Source organism: Acomys russatus, chromosome 7 (genome assembly GCF_903995435.1).
Source record: "Acomys russatus chromosome 7, mAcoRus1.1, whole genome shotgun sequence".
NCBI lineage: Eukaryota > Metazoa > Chordata > Mammalia > Rodentia > Muridae > Acomys > Acomys russatus.
The window spans coordinates 39,274,485-39,287,569 of NC_067143.1; the positions used below are offsets into that span (position 1 = coordinate 39,274,485).

The window sequence follows — 13,085 nt, forward strand, 5'->3', positions numbered from 1 at the left end:
GACAAATAGGCTTATATTGATTTTTAAAAGCTTCTTGCCAGAAAATGGCATAACAAAGTTAAAGACTACCAATATAATGGGAGAAGGTCTTTATCAGCTATTCATCTGACAGGCAATTAATACCCACAGGATGGAAAGAACTCAAAAACGTTGAGCAGCAAAAGAGTCAGTAATATTCACTAGCATTATCCAAACAATATAAAAATATACCTAATGACCTGTCACCGCTCCCCCACAAATTTTTGTAACAGTGATATTAAATTGAAGATGCAATTTATTATGAAGCATGTCCAAAAATTACTTTTAGCACTTGTAGCTTCAGACCGTTATAATTGTTTGCATGGGCTATTGAATTTTTTCTTTTTTTTTTTCTTTTTTTTTTTTTCTCTGCATATCTGTGCTGCTTTTGAACTCCTCACTTCTATTTGTTCTTGGTGGTAGAAGTACCACTTGATAGAATTTTCTGTTGCTGTTGTTATGAATGTTTTGTCTGTCTATTACGAATGAATACTTAAAGGTCCTTTACTATCTGAGGGAATGAGTTTTGTTTCTCTCACAGCTCTACAGTCCCACTTAGTACTGAATCTTCTCCTTCAGTGCCCGGCAAACGCTTTCCTAGTCCTCAGACGTAAGCTGTAGAGAATATACACTAGCCTAGGAGTGACTTTCCCCTCTCTATAGACAACCCATTTCCTCCTTTCTCTTTTAACATACGGCAGGGTTCTCTTTGGAAATTAGATTATCACCAAGAAGAATGGAGTCTCTTTCCCTCTGAAGTGTCTTGTATTTGCTTGATCTAAGCTAAAGACATGAAACTTTCTTTGGCTCAGAGAATCTCTCATTAAATTTTAAAGTGTTCCTTCTATTTTCTCTCTCTTTTTATAAGTATAACTGCATTCTTGGGTAGATGATGACCTTGTTGTCAGAAGATATATTTATATCATTCTTTTTTTTTGACTTCAGGCACATAAAATCTCTCTTGATGTTAAAGGTTGAAGACATAGAGGCATCAGACGGAAACCAGTCATGGTCAGAACTCAGCCTTCTCCTGTGTCATCATAGGCTAGATCTGGAGTGTGGCTTTGTGGGTGCCCTCTCCTTCTCAGTGGGAAACAATTGTGGGAGTCACCATGAGCTAGGAACCAGAAGGATGTTCTTAGCAGGGAAGCACATAGGCCAAGCTGGATCCAAAGCTGGAGATTGAACAAGACAAAATGGCGTAGGGCAGTAGTTCTCAACCTGTGGGTCATGACTCTTTTGGGGGTCATATATCATTTATCCTTACATACCAGATTTTTACATTATGATTCATAACAGAGGCAAAATTTTAGTTATGAAGTCTCAACAAAATAACTTTATGGTTGGAGTTCACCACAACATGAGGAACTGTGTTAGAGGGCCACCGTGTTTAAAAATGTTGAGAAACTACTAATGTAAAATGTGCATCCAGAGCCAACAAGAGAATCCAGATCCCTGAGTACATACCAATTGTGTGAGTAAAGTAGAGCAGGGGCCCCACAGCAAGGTAAACCCCAAAGCATATATTCATACTGGATGTCATCCCAAGTGGCAAAGCTCAACAAGAAAGCAGGCTCCCCTCCTTATTTTATGGACAGGACATTCACTCTTTCTCAAAGTCTTCTACCATTGTACATAATATTTACACCCACACACAGGTATCTTCATGGTGTATGTTTTTCTCGAATGACAGTGTGACATGATTGTGTAGAATTACTCATTGTTTGTTTATGCCCTTCATAAACAATTACAAGGTAATGTCCATCCATAAGGCTGTTGAGTTCTCCATCAACTAAAAGTGAATATGTTATGCACAAGAATAATTCTGTAAGGGACAAGAGCTCCCCAAGCCTGCTTGGAGGGGAGGATCTTTTAGTTCAAGGCCAAGGAAGATTGTCACCTAGCTCTTCTCTCATAGCCTTTCAGGATTGTTCTTGGTGTACTTAACTCTGGCTTGCCAGTGTTGGCATTGACCTCCACAGCCTGATGGATCAGTATGTTGAAAGGAGGGCCAGGTAAAGCTGCACTAAGAAGCATCCATACTTCCTCTTTTCCATCCTCCCTCCAGCCAGCAGCTATCACCATGAAGGTCGAGCTGTTGCACTTCAGCCAGTATAAGATCTATCCCAGACACGGGCTGCTATGGTGCTGCACCTGGACCGATGGGGAGGTTTTCCCATTTCTTCTTTTTTTTTTTTTTGCCGGGATTTTTTTTTTATTAATTTATTCATATTACATCTCGATTTGTTAGCCCTTCCCCTGTTTCCTCCCGTTCTTCCTTCCCTCCCATTTCTCTCCTTCTCCCCTCCCCTATGTCTGTGACTGAAGGAGACCTCCTCCCCCTATATATGCTCTTAGAATATCAAGTCTCTTCTTGGTAACTTGCTATCCTTCCTCTGAGTGCCACCAGGTCTCCCCATCCAGGGGACATGGTCAGAAAAGGGGCACCAGAGTTCATGTGAGAGTCAGATCTCACTCTCCACTCAACAGTGGAGAATATCCTGTTCGTCGGCTAGGTCTTGGTAGGGGTTCGCCCATTTCTTTTTTTAGTATTATTAATTTATTTGGATTACATCTCAATTGTTATCCCCTTACTTGTATCCTCCCATTCTTCTCTCTCTCCCTCTTTCACCCTATTCCCCTTCTCTAGGTCTGTGATAGAAGAGGACCTCCTCCTCCACCATATGGTCATAGCCTATCAAGTCTCATATTGGTAGACTGCCTATTCTTTCTCTGCGTGCCACCAGGCCTCCCCACCAAGGGGATTGGCCAAATATGGGGCACCAGAGTTCATGTTAGAGTCGGTCCCCGCTCTCCACACAACTGTAGAGAACGTCCTCTCCCTTGGCTAGATCTGAGTAGGGGTTCAATATTTACCGCATGTATTGTCCTTGGCTGGTACGGTAGTTTGAGCAGACTCTCCTGGGTCCAGATCCTCCAGCCTTAATAGTCTTTTTGTAAGTTTCTAGGACCTTCTGGATTCTTCTATTTCCCCATTCTCCCATACTTCTCTCACCTAGAGTCCCAATAGGAAGTCCCCACATCTATCCCAATCTCCTGGTAAGTGAAGACTTTCATGGGGCATCCCTTTTGGGCAAGTGTTCAATTATAAGTGAGTATATACCATGTGAGTCTTTCTGGGTCTGGGTTAACTCACTCAGTATGATCATTTCTAGTTCCATCCACTTGTCCGCAAATTTCAGAATTTCCTTGTTTTTACTAGCTGAGTAGTATTCCATAGTGTAAATGTACCACAGTTTCTTTACTCATTCTTCAACTGAGGGACATTTAGGCTGTTTCCAGGTCCAGTTTCTTAATGCAAAATGTGAGTCCGCATTCCTTTCCAAAAGGAATCCTCGGCAGATAAACTGGACTGTCCTCTACAGAAGAAAACACAAGAAGGGACAGTCAGAAGAAATTCAAAAGAAAAGAACCCGCATTGCAGTCAAATTCCAATAGGCCATCACTGGTGCATCTCTTGATGATATAATGGTCAAGAGGAACCAGAAACCACAAGTTAGGAAAGCTCAGCGAGAGCAGGCTGTCAGGGCTGCCAAGGAAGCAAAAAGGCTAAACAGGCATCAAAGAAGACAGCAATGGATGCTGCCGAGGCCCCCACAAAGGCCACACCTAAACAAAAGATTTTGAAACCTGTGAATGTCTCTGCTCCCCGAGTTGGTGGGAAATGGTAACTTGGTAGATCAGAGTTTAAAAATAAAGATCTGTTTCTAACTTAAAAGAAAAAAAAAAAGAAAAAAGAAAAAAGAAAGAAAAAAAGCATCCATATACTTCATTCAGGTGCTACCCCTCAATGACAGCACAGATAAGGCTTTCCTTGGCTTTGGGCAATTTCTTTCTCTCCCTGACATTGTTTGGCACAGCCCATGCTCAAGGTTGGTACACACATTCTCTCTCTCTCATTTTGTTCCTTGGTTCGATTTTAAGGTGCAGTTTTTCCTGACAATTTGCCAGTGAGTCATTCTTCATCGGGTAGGCAAACACCGTGCCCTCGTGTGCCTTGGCTGCTTTTCTCCCGTTTCTCTAAGCCTAAGGGAATCACGCAGGGATAGCTTATGCCTTTTATATACCGGACATAAAGATCAAAAGAATGAGACAGACTTAGCTGCATGGTGAGACCCTATCCCCAAACAAGGCAGAATCAAAGCAGACAGTGGCTTCTTACTGTAAACACAGAGAAACAGTGACAGATCGGCGGTGTCTTCCCTAAAATTGCTGACAAATGACTGCCGCTGTGATGGGGGAAATATATCAAAGACAAATTAGTTAGAATTATGAATAAAGGTTCACTATTCTGAAACTTTTCTCTTGTTTTTTATTTTTCTTATTATTATTATTTTGGGGTTTTTTGTTTGTTTTGTTTTTTTGTTTGTTTGTTTTGAGACGGGATTTCTCTGTGTAGCCTTGGCTGTCCTGGACTTACTTTTGTAGACCAGACTGGCCTTGAACTCAGCGATCTGCCAGCCTCTATTTTAAAACATTTCAAGACTCCCTTATTAGTTTTCTGTTGTTCCTACGATAAGTTACTGAGTTTGGTGAGTTAAAATTATACAGAAGTACGCACTTGTGGTTATGGAGATGAGATATCCAAAGTTCACCATAAGGTACTAAAATCAAGATGGTAGATTACTTCTGGAGGCTGTAAGAAAAATCCACTCCTTCTCTCTTCCGCTTCCAGAAGCTTCCAGAATTCATTGGCTTCTGGTCACATCACCTCTGGCTGTGGTCACCTTACCTCCTCCTCTACTGTAGCCAAAACCCCATCTGCCATGTATATATATATATAGTGGATACTTGCGATTACTTATAGCCGGAATAATATATCCTTGACATCATCACATCTTCAAAGTCCCTTTAACAGAAAATATGCACAACAACTTCCAAGAATTATACTGCGAATTTGTAAGAAGTGATTTTCAGTCCACTCTCTGGCCCCAAAGACTCGTGTTGTCCCTACATACATCTATTCCATTCCAACATCCCCTGAATTTTCAGCTCATTGCAGCATCAAATCAAGGTCACAAGTCTCGTCATCCCTATAAAACAAGGGTGAGGCATGAGTATGAGGCGCCCCAGAGAAAATTCCTCTGTATCTATGGACCTGGAAAGCAAATTATCGCCTCAACCAACAAACAAACAAACAAAAACCAGTGGTGTGACAAGCCCCAAATAGCTGTTATCTTTCTAATTTCAAAAGAGGAGAAAGCAAATTGAGAGGACAAAGGAGTCATCCATCCTAAGACATTTCAAAATCCAATCAAAAGATTTTCAGCAGTCTCCAAACCCTGAGATTCTACTTCCGTCTAGTTGGGGTGCTCCTCTTTGCACCCACCCTCTCTGTGCTAAGGCTGCTCTTCCAGACCCATCTTTTTTGTCTTGACAGTAGCGTATCTCTCATCAGCATGTAGAATCCCAGGTATCGACAGCCTCTTCTGATTTCATTCTGTCCATTTTAGTCTAAACTGGCTGTGCTTCTGTTGCTATGGTGTCTCAAAAACATTGTGACTCCCTCATGACTGTCATGAGGATTTAGTCCACTAGACCAAAGGGTCTTCCAAGCCTCTTTTCGGGACACTCCTCTAACCCTGACTCCTACTGAGATGGCTAAGGGGAACTATAAGTGGCACATCTATTATTATCAAAAGGTTGTCCAATCCCACCCTTGGCCTTTTCTCTAGAGCATGGTTTCCCATTGTCAATGTCATAATTCTTGCATTTTTTTTTTGCCACTCAATGTGGTAGGCTGAAATGTTTGAGGGCAAAGGACTAAGTCTGATTCAAACTTGGTGTCACAAGCACCTTACGTTTCCTACTCTAGCTTTTAGAGGGAGTTTGATGTTTCAGTATGAGACAAATAAAAGGAACCAACATCTGTCTGTTTTGGGTCAGCTGACCTTCAGAGCAACCTCTGAGGCAATGGCTGATGTAAAGGGTTTGGAGCGCTCTGGGAGAAACCACAGGAGAACTGGGGGAAGCTGAATAAGAATCCCAAGGAAACATGCTGCTTCGGGAAGAAGACATTGTCACCTTCTGGCGCCAAGGTGCTCTAAATTATACAATAATTTAGACTAAGGATGTGAATTTTCAGAATTTACAGCATCCATCTTTAGCTGTGGGCCATCCCAGGGTGACAAACTCCCGGGTACCCTCAACTTCTCAGCTCTGTACATGGAGTATGTTAGGATCATAATCCTTAGAAGCATAATGGAAGTCCAGGAAGTTGTGGTAGTGACCTGTTAGGCGAGAACTGTGCAGGGCCTGGAGGTGGTATGCGAGGAACGGCAATGGGCTTGGTGGGGGATCTGGGACATCAACAGCGCACGTACCATGCTACAAAGCCACACGAGAGAACTGGTGTGGTGGGTAAAAGTGTGGTACAACGATCCTACATGCTCTTAGCAGAAACGCTGCTTCCTCTTACCTGAAGCCATGCCATGAGAGGCTGCATTCTTGCTTGGGAAGGTTCTAAAAGGCCAGCTATGTCCAGGTATTGGAAGTCCTAACCACAGTACTGAATTCCATTAGCTTCTCCAGCCCTTACGGTCATCATGGTCTCAATCATCAGTTGTCATGCGTTCATCACCTTCCTCTGACATCCCGGTGCTCTTATAGAGGAGTGAGGCGACCACGTACGCTCCCACCAGACAATGTGATTGGCTCCCTCTGGACTGAGAAAATGCCATCCGCTTAACCAGTTTGTCAGCTGGGGAGGTGGTGATTCAGACAGGTCACCTTCTATAATGGTTCTGCTTCTATTTATAGATCAGGCAGATTAATGCTCGTGGTCAGCGCTGATTGGTGTTGCCCTGCATGAATTCGCAATGTCGCTGCAGCCTGCTGCTGATCCCTTTGGTGGCAAGTGGCATGCTCTTTCAACACCTTCATTTTTCTGCCCTTGGTGCCTGGAGGGAAGAAGTAACACGTGAGCTCTCGTCTGGAGGCCAGAAGGGTGGACCCAGGCCTGATCTAAGGTGGCAGTGCCCTCAACCAACTTACTGCCCTGTACTGGACGCTATCTCCCAGATCCATGTGCTGACAGCATTTTGAATGTAGGGTTTTTAGGAAGTAATTAAGATTACGATAGGTGACAAGAGATGATCAGAAGTGGTCAGAAACACACATGGCACATGAAAAAAAAATGCTGGGGGAGGAACTACAAGGAGGAATCATGTAATAGGGGTGGAGCGATAAAGGAGAATCACTGAAACATGCTCCATGTGCAAATGTCATAGTGATAACTAATACCTCACATGTTAATTGTAAAGATTAAAAAGTTATACAAAAAGACTAGGTCACAACACTGGGGTCTCAAGATAATCGCACTAGTGGCCTTGTGACAAGATACACAAACCAGTTGTACATACACAGGCATATGTTCATGTCTATCATCCCAGGACTCACAAGGTAGAGGCAATATGACAACTTGACATACTGTGAGACCTTGTCCCCCCCTCAAAACAAACAAACAAAAAAATCAAATAAACCTCAGAAAACTGCTTCTGGCTTATTTGGTCTGAATGTAGTCAATGGAAAGTGGAGTGAGTTTTGCTTGCAATTCTTCCTGCACGTCTGATAATAATGTGCGCTGCCAGCTCAAGCGAATTTAAATTAATGCTCAGTAATAACCCTTAGTGCCCTGTCCGGAACAAGCTTAGCTTTGCCTTGTGACCAATTGGCTCCCAGAGAACAAGAGCAACAGTTAGAGCACAGCAGACAAACACATCCAAAGACACTCATCAGGTGTGGGACCTGTACTTATGTTGACACAATTGGAGATAAAACTCCAGAAATGTATTATAACTTCTGATGGTGTTTGAATATATCTGCATAAGTAGAGTCCCAGCCTCCTGCAGCAGGGGGAGAGAGAGACAGAGAGAGAGAGAGAGACAGAGAGAGAGAGAGAGAGAGAGAGAGAGAGAGAGAGAGAGAGAGAGAGACAGACAGAGAAACAGAGAGACAGACAGACAGACAGAGAAACAGAGAGAGAGAGAGAGACACAGAGACACACAGAGAGAGAGAGACAGACAGAGACACAGAGAGACAGGCAGGGACAGACAAAGAGACAGAGAGAGAGAGAGAGAGAGAGAGAGAGAGAAAGAGAGAGACTCTACGTGAGCAGGTATGAATGCGCATGTGTGCTCAAGTCTGCGGCAGGCAGACAGCAACATCAAGTGTCATTCCTCAAGGGCTGTCTACCTTTAATTTCTTCTCTTGGTCTGTAACTCTCCAAAAAGGTACTAGACCTGCAAACTTCACATCTGGCCCTTCCTAAAGTGGGGTTCTAGAGATTAAACTCAGGCCCTTCCATGTGCCTCCAGGGTACTTTACTATCTGAGCCATCTCTCTAGCCTCTCTATCAAGCCGACTTTGACTCTACAACTTTTCATTGATTTTTAATTCATACTTACATGATTAAAAGCAAACAAAGAAGTAAGGTCTCACTTGGTAGGGTATGAATTGTGATTGGCCTGATTGCAAGTGGTACCAGTGCGGTTATGAGTCCCAGCTGAGCTTCCGTAAGGAAAAGTCAGAAAGTGAAGAGGATGGGCTGAGAGCCTCCTGGAGCATCTCCAACTTGGTCTGGTGTAGTATGTAAATCTGCATACAAGCCCCATATCTGTGCATTCTCTCGTCATGACCACCTTATTTCTAGGTTATTCTACAGCTGTAACTCAGACCTTGCTCCCAGATCCTGAATTTGTACTCTTTATTTCGCATCCTGGCATTCTATGACATTTGGCAAGCCTCTTTCCTGCTTGGCTCATCTACACCCCAACAATGATACAAATAAGCTTTGACCAGTCTGCAGCATCAACCCAGAAAGCACTTCCCATCTCAATGTCACAATGGTCGGCGTCCCCAACATGGAACCTTCTACCTACAGCCGGAGTGTGGAGAGTAAACACCGGCATAGGTCAGATCAATGTAAAAGAAGTGGCAGGGATGCTGGAGCTGATGGAGAGGTGACTGGTAAGGAGTATGGCTTGGTTCCCAGGAAACAGCAGCTGGGTACCATGTTGAGTCTCCTCCTACATGTCATGCCCTCACTTTGAAACAGGGCTGGCTGGAACTTGTGCCCTCCTAGACATTAAGGTTAATGAGTGTTTCCCACCTGGAGGGAGGGTGGTAGCATGGGGGAAAATCTGCTCTTTGAGGCCACATCCTTGGCACTCACCCCTGGGCCAGGAGATACTGAACATATTCACATGGGGGAGAATCTCTACGACATAGGGCAGGACAAGACAGGAGAGGGTCACAAAGTGAGTCTGCTGAGGTCTGACCCTTACAACGTACAAAGTATCTGATACGAACCTGAGGCCCCTTGCCAAGAACTTCTGTCAGCTTTTGAAAAGCCAGAGGACTGAGTAGTGCTCTCCAGCCCAGAAGCAAAAAACTCAGTACATGTTCCCTCTCAGAAAGCCACTCACCACCACGTTAAGACCATACTGACTGAAAAGCCTGAAACCTGGGAAAGGGGGAGGTGTCACAGAACCCTGGGTTTACCTCAAGTGCCACTGTAGCATCGCTGTGAGACCCCAAACAAACCCTCTTCTTTCTCCTCATCCCAGTTTTTTCACCTATGAAATTCTTAAATAATTAATAAAAATAAACTTAAAAAAAAAAAAAGAAAGAAAGAAACTATAAAGAGGTCCAGTGTGGTGTGTCACTGGGTAAAAGAACTTCCATCAATCACAAACTCAGATGGTAAAGCGAACAGACTCCCACGAGTTGTCCTCTGACCTTCACCATACATGAGCCATGGAATGCTTGTGAGTACACTCACACCAAAAGTGCAATAAAAAACAAACTAGAAGCAGATAGTGCATTCCAGTTACAGATGTGAATGCTGTGGAGCTCTCAGTTGAAGAGTACCTGTGTCTGCATCTTACCTTAATGCATGTTCCAGAGTGAGAGGGATGACTAGATAGGTAGCTCACTGGGTGTTACATTCTTTCATGTTTTCTGTATGCTTGAAACTATTGGAAAAAATACCTCTAGAAGATATTTTGCCCCACATTGGCAAAAATGTAGAAGTTTTTAAAGTCCCAGGCATGTAATGAAGGACTCTAAGTCAACAACACAACACAGACTTGCACATCCATGTTTATTTGTTATGCTTTTCCCAATTGCAAAGAAACGGGACCATCTTAGATGCTCATCTACAAATGAATGGACAAAGAAAACATAGGACACATTTAAAAAAAGGATTTTATTTGCATAAACCAAAATGACGTCATGATCTTTGCAGGAAACTAACGTGATGGAAACCATTATCTTAAGAGAAGTATCCCCGATACAGAAAGACAAATACTATGTGTTTTCTCTCATATGAGGATTTTAGCTTCACATCTGTGTCTATATATGGCATAGGACATGAAACTGAAAATGAGGCAGGGGAGGAAAGAGATCGTAAAGGAGAGCTGGGAAAAGGAAGAAAAAGAAGGTAATAGAATAAGCATGGTGTGAAATCACACTAGAGACATCTCACTAGAGATGAGGGAGAGTGGTAGAGGAAGGGGAAAGATCAATGAAACAAAACAAAGTGTGAATGATCCTGCCATAATGAAACTCCTTTCTTTGTTTGCAATTAAAAAAAAAAACTAATTTGGAAAAAAAAAAAAAAAAAGGAAAAAAATCCAGCATGAGGCAGGGAGTGTGAGGAGGGGCTGAGGGGTGTAACTACCTAGCCATGATCTCACTTGAGGTAGAAGTCTCCAGAAACAAGCAGCCTTCTCTGTCCTTCTGTTCCAGCCACCCACAGCTCTGCTTTCTGAGAGGCCACACTGACTCACTGGCTCAAGCTGTGATGCTCAAAGGTCCATCTTGCCTCCTGGAACAGCTCAACCCAGGGCTCTCCTGAAGTGGCGACCACTCCAGCTGGCAGGTCAGTGGCCCAGGGGTGGCTGAGGACAAAGAGTCTCTAAGAGGAAGTGAGGATGCTTTGAGGTGTTGGCTGTCATTCACCTGCTTTGCAGCTAAGCATCAATATTTACAAAATGAGCCCATGTGGGGAGCTGGACTGGCCTATCAACCTCATGCTTTACGCCCTGAAGCTGCCCTTGCTGGGGACTGAGCTAGACCTCTTCTGCCCCACCCCCAATCCTGTGTCAATCCACTTATTTCTTAACTGGCCAATCCCAGAGCCAGAGGTTGTGCTGGGTTTTTGAACATAGGATCAATTTCATTTAACACAGGGGTCCCTATAAAATAGGTATGGTCACCTGCACTCAGCAGGGAGACCATTGGGCCTAAAAGTCTGTAAAGTACCCCCAGGAGCTTGAGTGATGCTACCCAGACCATTTAATATCAGCAGAGCTGGGCTGGGGTCTGTCTGACTGCTCCAACCTTGTACCTTCTGTCCCTGCCATACTTTTCAAGGCTGGCTGAGCCCCAGCACAAGTCCTGGGGAGTTCCTGGAAGAATGTGGTCCCACTGCCTCCCACTGCTCTATGGCAGAAGTTTCTTTTCTGCTTGTACCAATTCAGCCCTCAGTTTCTTTAGAAATCAGGGTCTACTAAATTCTTAAGAGATATTCACCACCCATTATAAAAGTGTTTTGATCAGGCTCTGCCACTGCCTTTGCTGAGTGGAGAGTGCTGCCCTCAAGACTTCCTGAAGGGCTTTAGGAATGGAGGCAGCTTTAGTGCACTGGCCCCAAGCTCCACCCATGTCCTGCTGAGAGTTGCTGTCACCCCACCACCACCACTCTCAGGCACATCTTGCCAGAAACAAAGATGGCCTACAAGGTACAGGGCTTGCAACCATGTGAGTGCCCCTAGGAGGGTGTGGCCTCAGCAGTATGCTCTTGCCCTTGGGGGTAGCTTACATGGACAAGTGGTCCTGACTTCTTCACTGACTGCCTCTCTCTACAGGGATAGAAAATGGTACCAGTCAGGCCAGAACCCTGGGAGCACACAGTCACTGGTGCAGGATGGAGGAACCCACTCCCGAGCCAGTCTATGTGGACGTGGACAAGGGGCTGACCTTGGCTTGCTTCGTTTTCCTCTGCCTCTTCCTCATAGTCATGATCATCCGCTGTGCCAAGGTCATCATGGACCCCTATAGCGCCATCCCCACGTCCACCTGGGAGGAGCAGCACCTGGATGACTGAGGCACAAGACAGTGTCTCCCAGTATGTATTTTTACATACTCTGGCCAACATCCTGCAAGCACTTGGAGGCTGGGAGTGGCTATGACCACCCAAAGATAAAGAAAGCTCCCTTTCACCTTACTGGCTCTCACAAGACCACCAGGGGGAAGTGACAGAGTGCTGGAGCCGAGGCAGTCTGGAGAAGCCCAGGGATAGGAATGCTGAGCCATGACTCCAGCAAATGCAGTCCATCCTAGGACTCCACTGGGAGATTTCAGGATGACGGGGCCCTGCCCAAGGCTCCTATGCGCCTCTGAAAACTGAACCAAGACCAGACACTCGGGTCTGCAAACAATGGTCAGGAGGAAACTGGCCTTCAAATGCACAGCACAGAGAAGTTGCTGAGAGCCTGGTACCCTCCACAGACAAGCAGTGGTGGGGCAGGAAGGATGGAAAATTCAAGGAGCTTCTCCTGAAAATTCTTATAAGGCACACAGCTACTTCCAAACTCTTTTTTTTTTTTTTTAACTGAGACACAGACAGGATATATTTTTCCTGTTAAAAATGATATGTGCATTTTAGACACTTGGGAAAATATAGAGAAATAGAAGGAAAGGGAGGTGAAACGCACTTATAATCCAACCTCCCAGAAGCCATCATTTTGATATACTTTAAGTCTTTTTTACAACAATTTTTTAATAATTCACACTGTATGCATGATGCTGCATTGATTCATGTGATAGCTCGAATACCTTCTGCCTCTCAAGATGCCATGGCTGTTTTTAGTGACTTGAGAGTGTACCGACTAGATCATGACTGAATATAGTCCTTTTCCTCGTCTATTTAACGTTTCCACATCATTCGCACACAAATCACTTCACCCGGTAACCTTCAGAAGCTCTGCATCCCAGGAGCTCCAGGCAAGAGCTGGGTCCTAGTCCTCATTCAGCTACTCAAA

The 13,085-nt window shown here is 44.3% G+C and overlaps 1 protein-coding gene and 1 pseudogene across 1 annotated transcript; both read left to right on the forward strand.

Annotated features, from left to right (window-relative positions):
- The first annotated feature begins 2,098 nt into the window (after positions 1-2,098).
- On the forward strand, positions 2,099-3,710 carry LOC127191943 (60S ribosomal protein L24-like; annotated as a pseudogene).
- Positions 3,711-10,784: 7,074 nt separating this feature from the next.
- On the forward strand, positions 10,785-12,348 carry Ctxnd1 (cortexin domain containing 1). Its single transcript, XM_051149453.1, has 2 exons — positions 10,785-10,921; positions 11,910-12,348. Exon 2 carries the CDS (start codon positions 11,969-11,971, stop codon positions 12,146-12,148), a length of 180 nt encoding a protein of 59 aa, XP_051005410.1. The 5' UTR covers positions 10,785-10,921; positions 11,910-11,968; the 3' UTR covers positions 12,149-12,348.
- Positions 12,349-13,085: the final 737 nt, after the last annotated feature.